General features: G+C 47.3%; 1 protein-coding gene across 1 annotated transcript; it reads left to right on the top strand.

Moving 5' to 3' along the window:
• Window positions 1-6,899: 6,899 nt before the first annotated feature.
• LOC129644383 (protein PRRC2A-like) lies at window positions 6,900-9,152 on the top strand. Its single transcript, XM_055570044.1, has 4 exons — window positions 6,900-6,975; window positions 7,081-7,999; window positions 8,251-8,416; window positions 8,701-9,152. Exons 1-4 carry the CDS (start codon window positions 6,900-6,902, stop codon window positions 8,785-8,787), a joined length of 1,248 nt encoding a protein of 415 aa, XP_055426019.1. The 3' UTR covers window positions 8,788-9,152.
• Window positions 9,153-9,621: the final 469 nt, after the last annotated feature.

Raw genomic sequence — 9,621 nt, forward strand, 5'->3', positions numbered from 1 at the left:
TGAGGATACATCACCACCCCTGGTGTCTCCAGGGCTGACGGAGAAAGTGGAAGAAAACAACCTCCTTGTTCACAGCCCCAGTGGACAGGTGCCATCCCACCTCCAGTCTAACCAAGAGCTGCCGTGACATTCACAACAAAGCAAAGAAAAAGTGAGAAGTCACTTATCCAAAGTTTTTTTTTTTTTTTTTAATTACTTCTTAAGGATACAAGCAGTACTTTTCCATCTTCAGTTACAAGAACTGAACTTAACAGGCCTGGGTAGTCAAACACCTCAAGGGGAAAATCAAGGGAAAACACAGAATTGAGAGCTGAGATCTAATACCCAACTGGAAATGCAGTGGAACAATTTGGGAATGGTGCTACCCACGACAGTGGCAGGGAATCACTGATGATCCAAAATTTCCTCTGTGCTAGGAAGCCTTTACAACACAGGGAATTCTGTCCCTCAGCTGGGGCTAGAGAGTACAGAGTATTTGGATAAAGACAGAATATTAAAATTCAGAAATAATTCAGGAAAAAAAAATTTTGGAAATTTAAACTTATCAGAAGCCCAAAGGTTGATCCAGGGGAGGAAATGGTGTGCTGAGAGGATGTAGCTCTAAATTCTACTTCCGACAGAGACCATCTCACCAAATTAGAGACCAGAAGAGGAGAATCAGGGGTTTTTATTTTGTTTTGTTTTCTCCAAAACTCAACCTAGAACAGTGATGGCCACCATCCAAGGAGCTGGGATGCTCATTTATTTATTTGATTATTTAATATTTAGCCCACACAGAACAAAGAATAAGTCTATCAAAGAGGGAAAAAAGATACAGACTCAATGAGCAGTTGTTACAGCCCAGTGGTCTTAGCAAGCCCCTCAGCTTTTTAGCTTCCTTTGCCTTAATGACAATTCCCAGACTAGAGACAAACATTTAGGACAAGAGTGTTACTGCTATGTTACTTCCAAATTCAGTCAAGCACACAAGGTCTCACTCTGATCATGAACCTCCATGTCCTGGGCTAGAAGTGAGTGTGCCCATTATCAAGACTCTAGTGCCCTCCGCAGACATGTCCCCTCATGCTGGGCTCTGTTCAGCTCACACATACTGGCAGGAGGGAGCAAAAGATGCCGTTTCCTCCTCTAGCTTCTCAGCATTACCTCCTAAACCCGGCCCCCAGCTCCAGAAGCAGGCTGCCCTCAGAGTTGTGCTCTGCCGGTCCCCAGCACAGTAGACTGGAGCTGATCTCAAAAGCCAGAGCCCTGGGCTTTGTGGGGGGAAGCCCCTGAGACAGAGATGCAACCCAGGTTACCATCTGTGTCCCCACAGGAGGGACAAAGAGCGTATCAGTAACAGAAGGACATCTATAATTAGATCTTTGTGTGTGTGGGTGGATGGGTGTGGGTGCATGCGGGTGTGTGTCATTGTGCACAGGCCACGCAGCCTGCAGGATCTCAGCTCTCCGACTAGGGACTAAACCCAGGCCACAGCCATGAAAGTCCAAAACACTAATCACTAGGCCCTTCACTTTCACTTTTCACTTTCATGCATTGGAGAAGGAAATGGCAACCCACTCCAGTGTTCTTGCCTGGAGAATCCCAGGGACAGAGGAGCCTGGTGGGCTGCCATCTATGGGGTCGCACAGAGTCAGACACGACTGAAGCGACTTAGCAGCAGCAGCAGCAGGCCACCAAGGAACTCCCAGCATTCACATCTTGTGATCTAGGACCTCCATATGTGGACACTCTTGGACCCCAGACAGTCGAATTCCAAGCTGTCAAGCAAAGACTTGTCAGTGTGGCGATGAACAATCATCGATACATACTTTGATGTCTCACAGACTCAGATTCACTCGTGGGCCCCATCGTTGACCTAAGGCTTTCCCCTGAAGAGTCCCCATAAAGGAAAGAGAAAGGGAAGACAGCTGAAGTCCAAGTCAGGAACTGAGAGTTCTGTTCTCCCATATACCATCCAAGCTGTGTGTTAAGTTTCTTTTTGTTTTTTTAGTTATTATTAAAAACAAGATATAAATCTGACTAGGGCCTAAAAGGGAGAACCAAAGTTAGGATATAGTTTTCCAGTAAACTATTTCCCATAGGGGAAGATAACCTGGTTCTCTTGAAGACCAAAAAAAAAACAAAAAACAATGTCAATAACCATTTGAAAGTGAAAGAGTTAGCCACTCAGTCATGTCCAACTCTTTGCAACCCTGTGGACTGCCCATGGGATTTCCCAGGCAAGAATAACCACTTAGGCATCTCTTCCGAGGATGCCTAGATGGCAAGTCTATATCGGGGGATAGCCCCATGGACTGTAACCCACGAGGCTACTCTGCCCATGGAATTTTCCAGACAAAAATAATGGAGTGGGTAGCCATTCCCTCTCCAAGGTATCTTCCCAACCCAAGGATGGAAACTGCATTTCCCCCATTGGCAGATGGATTCTTTACCACTAGAGCCACCTACGAAGCCCATATTAGGGGATACAATCAGATCTATGCCAAGCAGAGATTGGTCAACCCATTTTAAGCTTTCAACTTGACCAAAATTTCTTTTTTTAAAAAAAAATCTTCAACCTGTATGGGTCATTTGGAAATGGAGAGCCAGGAGACCAGCCTTCAGAAACAGGCGTGCTTCAAGCACATCTCATCCCTAAACAAGATGAAAACACAATAATATGAAAATACAGTCTCTCAACTAGCACTTACCTCAGTAAGACTCCAGTCTGCATAAAGTCTCAAATCAGTCAACTCTAAAGTGCCACAGGCTGTATCACTAATCAGTCAAGTACTATAAAGTGACATATCTGAGCGAGTGGCTAGGTCATGCATTCTTTCATAATGTTACTTTAATTTAAATCTCATGATACAGAAGAGCACAGAGTAAAATGTGCATGCACAAATTTAGAGCATTCACATATGCATGAAAAACTGTCCACAATAGACATTTCTGTTGTTTAAAAATAAGGACATTAAAAGTTACTTTGCATTTTCTTATGAAAACTTTTGACTAAAACTTGCTATTATGGCTTTGGTAACACATTACATGAGCCCATAAGAGCCCTATTTTTTTTAATCTTTTATTTTCTTTCATTTTCTCATTATATACTTTCAATGACTATAATAACCCATGAACCCCTACCACTATTTCTCATTATGCACTTCGTTTTCTGTATCATAATTCATTTATGTAAGACTAATCAAAATACCCATTCAATTAGATCTATCTACAGAGAGAATTTTTTACATCATTTGAGCATGCCAAAAACCAAACAAAAAACCTAAGTATTCCTAAATACTGAGAGCAGGTGAGTTTCAAGATCTTTGGACATCCAGCCAGTTCATCACTTGCCACTGAGATTTAGAAATAAGTTTTAAAAGATGTTATGTTTATAATTAAGAAAAAATAACAAGAATAAAACAGGCATCGAAGCAAAGGAGATTTCCTGAACACTGAATATATTGCATTTGACAAGGGCAATAACCCACCCAATCACATCTTTTGCTCTCATTTGCTATAAATATTCAGGCCAGCAGCAGCACAGACCATTGTTTTGAGCCTCAGGGCTGTTTAAGCTTATGGGTCTTACTTAATACATTAAGACATATGGGAAAACTTTCCCTAGATTCAGAGGGCTTATGGATCACCCACAACTGGTGAGAACTTCCCCCTAGTGCTTGTAACACATCCTGACTCAGATCTTTAAATTTACCTTTTATTTTTACTCCAAAGAGCTGTTTTCCCAAATGACCTATGTTGGTTTCATCTTTTAACATAAATGTATATCAATACATACATGGTTTTTCTACTCAACATCAGTGTTTTACATACACTATAGAACTGACAGTAAGATTTATACAGTTTAAAGAGAGCCATCACAAACACTTGGGGAATTACATTTACATGTGTATTTGTGAAATTCAAGCTGTCAAGTTGTATCTGTTCCTATTGCTACCATCTAAATAGAGCTTTCATTAAGAATAAGTCTCTTTAATTATTGGCTGGAAAATCCCTGCATTGTTGTCCTTTTCATAACACCATAAGGTCAGCACAGTTTATTAAACAGTTATTGAAGACATGAGAAAAAGACAGTGATCATGAATATTTGATAAACATGTTTGCATTATCAATACACTGCAATACAATAGGGTATACTGAATATTTAGGTTGACTTGTAAGAACATAACTGATGCACAAATCTCGTATGGCCCCATTAGGATGTTATTCGACATCAGTATTTTACTTCTTTTTGGAAATCAGTCGCAGCCTAGTAGAACCTCAAGGCTTTGGAAACAAATGTAGTGCAGCAGACAATAATTTGTTTGAATAACAGCAATTTAATTGAACAGCAAATTATTTTGCATTCCAATAAATATAAAACCTAGAAATGTGTCTCAACCTGTGCAGTGAGCAAGAGAGAAAGCAAAGACGGGGAGCATTTAAATGACTATAAAGGAAGTGTAATTCACACAAGCCCCACATATAAAGCAAACAAGCTATGAGATTCTGTGTTGTCATCTAAAATACACTAGACAGCTCGTTTCTCCAAGAGTCCATTGTTCAGACAAGTGTATTCATACATAGGCTACTCAGGAGTTTCTTAGATGAGGGGTAGGGAGGAGAGAAAAAAGAATTCAAGACAGACTTCTATTAGCTCAGCCCTAAGGCTAATCTGTTGCACGTGTAGTTTCTACATTCATAAGCAAGTTGTAGGAGACAACACTGCAGCTGAGCGCAGGAGAGCTGGAAACTGTTCCCCAGGGCATGATAGCACAAAATGACTTTGCTATATTCCCTCTCCAGCCTAGCATCAGGGCTCAGGCAGGAACACAGCCATCGCGCCCCCAGAGCAGCTTCCTGTTGTTAGGTAAGAACCCTCCGCTCCATCACTCTCCCTGAAATCTGACCAGAAGCACACAGAAGTGGTTCAACCAAGACAAATCAGCCCCTATTTTCTCTGCATGTTTTCTCCCCCAATTTGTGTTCCTTTGCCTAGTAGGTTCTGAATGACATTGTTAACCCAGAACATACACCTGAATGAATTCACAAGTTTTCACACCTTCACACATACACTTTTACACCCAATATTCCAAGTATGGACTGACTGAGTTTCCATTGTATAAGATAGCTTACAGTCTTTATTTACATCCTCAATGTCACAATAACTACCACGCTTGTAAAAATGCAAGAGAAACTTTTAGCAGGATTTCAGTTAGTCTTTAGCTAAACCTATTAATGTTTTGTGCGATATCATACTTTAAAGTGTTTAACACTAAAATCACCAAGTGTACATGGTAATTACACAAACCTGAAGCTGTAACTTCATAATTTCTTAATCTACTACATTACATGCAAGAGGTTTCCAGTTCGTTTAAAAGAAACAAAACCTGTTTTGCTTAACCTGCCACAACTTAAACCATGTATCTCCTCTGGCTGGCAAACAGAAGGGCAAAACTAGCTTCAGTGATGCTTTTTCAGTTCGGAAACACAAAAACATAATAGTATTCCTCCAGGCAATTTTCCATTTCCAAACATCCTCTGGACCTTTATAAGAAGTTTAGCCCTGAAAACTGACATGCTTTTTTAGTTAAAAGGCATGACTAACACCATGGTTAATCTAGCAACACCGCCCCCCATCCTCAGCATCATTGCCAACCACGACACCCTTCATATTAACTTCCACCATGTGTAGTAAGTGATTCACAATTTATATGGTTTGGTGGTAAAAGCAAAATCCTTCCTGAATTGCATGTAGTAAAATGTGAAAACTGGATGATGGCGTGACTGAAAAGGTTTTGTTTCGGATTTTCTAACAGGATAACATATGATGCAGGACAATGGTGTGATGCTTTTGTGTGTCCTAGTAAGACAGCTCCCAGCAGAGAGTTTCCCATGTTTTATAGTGACATCTATCAGCGAGACCCAGGGAATCCCAACGTCACTCAGCCGTCTTCAGCACCACTGTTTTGAGAACAGCTTCTTGCCACAGAGTGGTGCAGTCTTAACAGGTCCCTGGTGCACAAAGTGCATTGTGAAACTCAGGCAGTGGAGAATGAGCCAGGCTCTTCCCTCACATCAAAACGCAACTGGTAGGCATTAATTAATCGCCGTAGCCTATAGGCACCACAAATGCCAATCAGAAATGTAAATAAATGGCCCTCACCTGCTACAAACTGCAAAGAGCTGACACACTGCATCACAGGCAGACTGAGCATGGCATGGTGCTGAGTTTTGTAAAAATTCAATTAACCCAACCATCCATTAGGTGGATACATAAAGACCAGGGGGAAAATCTATTATGCATGTGAGAATCTGTGATGTGTAATCATGTTAATTTATGGTTTGAGAAGAAACCCCGCTATGCTGTAGTGATTATATGATCATCAGGAAATTACAAATATTTAGAACCTAGGAATTACTTTTATGAATGGCATAGAGGTAATAACTCCTTCAGAAATGTAATCGGATTATCAACTGATTTCTCAGACCTGCTAATATTAAGGAGACCTGGGAAAAAAGAGGTTTTTTTCAGTGATAAAATTGGGAAAGGTCCTTGAAATCGGATTGTTAACTTATGTCCCCAAATTCTCCTTAAGGGCCTACAAGTGAAGCTCCATAATGACGTTCATCTGGTCTAATACACTTAACTGCCAAAGCATCCGCCAAACGAGAATACAGTTAAAATAAAAATTCTTGAGATGATGTCACCAAAAAGATAACACCCAACTTTACACTTCTCACATACACACTTTCACAAGGCACAGACTGCACCTATCTGTCTGGCTGGACACTCGGTTTTCAAAAAAGAACTGCCACATTGAAAGACGAAATCTTGTATCTCGGTGCCCTGTCCTTTCCTTGTCGGACTCTGCACAGACACAAACCCCCGACCAAGTCCACACTCCGGACCCGAAGTGATGGCCAGACTGGATAGTCCTGTCCGCCTCACCCTTCCGCCTTCAAAGGAAAAGCCCCGCACGGCCGCCCTAAAGAGCAACTCCTAACCAAAGCCAAGCTCGAGAAGGCACCGCAGGCAAGCCACGGGCCCATTACCAGTCCACCTGGCGAATGAAACCCCAAGGAATTAAAAAGTTTCAGGCGGCCCCAACCGCGGACCAAACTTGGACTTTCCTCAACGGCAAAGCCTCGAAACCGGGAAACGGGAGAAGGCGCTTGCCTGGGGCATCCAGTCCACCAAGAGGCTCCCAAACGCGCCCCTCCGCCGCTCGGACCGCGTCCGCCCGAAAGCCGTCGAAGCCCGGCGCGCCCCGGGGAGGTCCGCCCTCCCCGCCCTCCCCGCCCGGCCCGAGCGCGCCCCGCGGGCCGAGGAACTTACCGCACCGCTTGCACAGCACCCGGCTGACCTCCTTCTTGAGGTTCCGGCCCGTCTCGAGAGGGGGGAAGGAGGCTCGGAAGGCGGCGGGCGCGCGGCCGCTGCTGTTGGCCTCGGGCTCCATGAAGAAGATGTACCTGCTGTCCTCCTTGAGGCGCCCGCAGGAGGGGAAGGCGGGGTGGCCCCAGGCGCCCAGGCGCACGGTGAGCAGCGAGTCCTTCTTCAAGCCCCCGGCTTTCGCCGCCCACACCTGGTGCACCTTCACCAGATAGGGCGCCTCGGCTCCGGGCTCGGCGGCGCTGGGAGCGGGGGCGGTGGGCCAGGCGGGCACGGTCCCGTTGGCCGGCGGCGGGCGCTCGCCTCCCCACGCCCCTGCCTCGCCCGCGGCCGCCGCCGCCTCCCTGTCGAGTGCCCCCTGCTGCCGCCGCCGCGGCGGGTGCAGCTTTCCCTCGATAACCACCGCGGCGCGCTGAACCAGCTCCTGCACCGAGCCCACGCTGGGCGGGGACGCGTAGCACACCGAGGCCCCCGCGGGAGCCGCCTCGTCGCCGGCGGCCGCCCCCGGCGCCAGGGCCGAGGTCCACAGCAGCAGCAGCAGCAGCAGCGGCGACGGCGGAGGAGAGCGGGCGGCGGGGCCGGTCCTCCCGGCGCGGCGCGCGGCGCATCGCCAGCTCATGGTGCGAGGTGCGTGCGGGGTCCGGTGGCTGTCGGTTCGGACTCTTGCCTCCTCGGTCTCTGGCGCTGCCTCCCTGTTCCTCTCCCCTCCTCCTCCTCCCCCCACACCCCCCCCTCGCACCCTCCTCCTAATTTATTTATTGGCGGGGGCCGTGGGAGACTTGTTTACGGGAGGGGGAGGAGGAAGGGAGAGAAGGGGTGGGTGGAACCACAGAAAGGCGAAGCGGTGGAAAGGGCAAAAAAAAAAAAATTTTTTTTAGGCGAAAGAAAAAAAAAAAAAAAGCCGCCGCCACCGCCTCGGATGCTCGGATGCTGGGAGTAATAGGTCCTCCCCGCGCCGCCGCCGCCGCCGCCGCGCCCGAGCCCGGCTGTCGGGGCTCTGCTGTCACCGGAGGAGGACGTGGAGGTGGAGAAGCTGCTCAGCGGGTAACAGTCCTTTGTGTGAAGTGATGCTGCGGCGGCTGCTGAGGCTGCGAGCGGGCGGCGGGGCGAGCGCGCGAGGCAGAGAGCCCTGGAGGCGGAGTTGCGTGCCTGGAAATGGCTGGGTGGCCGCGGCGGCAGCGCCCTGCGCCTCGCCGGCCTGTTTACCTGCGGGGCGAGCTCGGCCCGCGCCTCCCGTCCCCATGCTGGTGCCCAAGCCCGGCCCGCGGGGTCGGTCCTCCCGCTGGGTCTCCCTCCCCACCCCCGACCTGAGCGTTTCCTCCCTCTAGATCGCCCGGGTTGCTGCAATGGGAGGCCGGGAGGCGAGGGCTGCAGTCCGAGTGGGCTGCGGAGATTTCCCCAGGACTCAGAGGTGACGCTTCGGCGATCCGGGACCTGTTAGCCGGCGCAGTAAGGCTGGGGGCACGCGGGAGACGCGGGGCCTCGTGGCAGAAAAGTTTTGGGTGAACTGGTTACTGGAGACTCCAAAGGGAGCAACACGTTCGCAGGAGACAGGCTGCGATGAAAACAGCAACTTTCTGTCTCGCTCGCTCTCCTGCTAACGCGCACACACGGCGAGATCTTCAGATTTGACGCTTCTCGCTCGGCTCCCCTTGTGTGGCGCTTCGGGATTGATTATCCTCGCCTTTTCTCCAATGGAAATGCCCGGTTCACCGTGATTTTCTGACCTGTGGGGTACTGCTGATCTGAGCATTGCTTGAATAAAATAGTTGCTCAATAAGGCCGCCTTGTATAAAGTTTATGGCACTTTGTCAACTAGTCCGGTTTTTAAAAAAATAACTGAATGAAGTGAAGGATGCCTCTGTGCCTGCTGGGAAAAAAAAAAAGGCATCCCAGACAGGAGGAGATACAGGTTCAAGATATCCCATCTGAATATCACACTCCCCCACCCTAACTCACCCCATCACCGCCCAGCCCCCGCCCCCCGCACCACGCAGCCAAATTTAAGATGCTACTTTGAAAACAAGAATTCTTCATCTCCCAGGGATGTTCATGTCAATCAAGTACCGCTCAACAGAAAACACATTTTTAGCACTTAAAGGAAAGTATTTCTCTTGTGCTCTTTTATGGTGAAGAATATATTCAAAGACCTAATAAAATTGAGTGGAAGTTGTTTGTTGCCCAGTGGCCTACTAGATCCACCTTGTGAGAATTTAAGATTTTAAAAGAACTCTAGTTACATAATATCC

The sequence above is a fragment of the Bubalus kerabau genome, chromosome 2 (assembly GCF_029407905.1).
Source record: "Bubalus kerabau isolate K-KA32 ecotype Philippines breed swamp buffalo chromosome 2, PCC_UOA_SB_1v2, whole genome shotgun sequence".
In the NCBI taxonomy this organism is placed as follows: domain Eukaryota; kingdom Metazoa; phylum Chordata; class Mammalia; order Artiodactyla; family Bovidae; genus Bubalus; species Bubalus kerabau.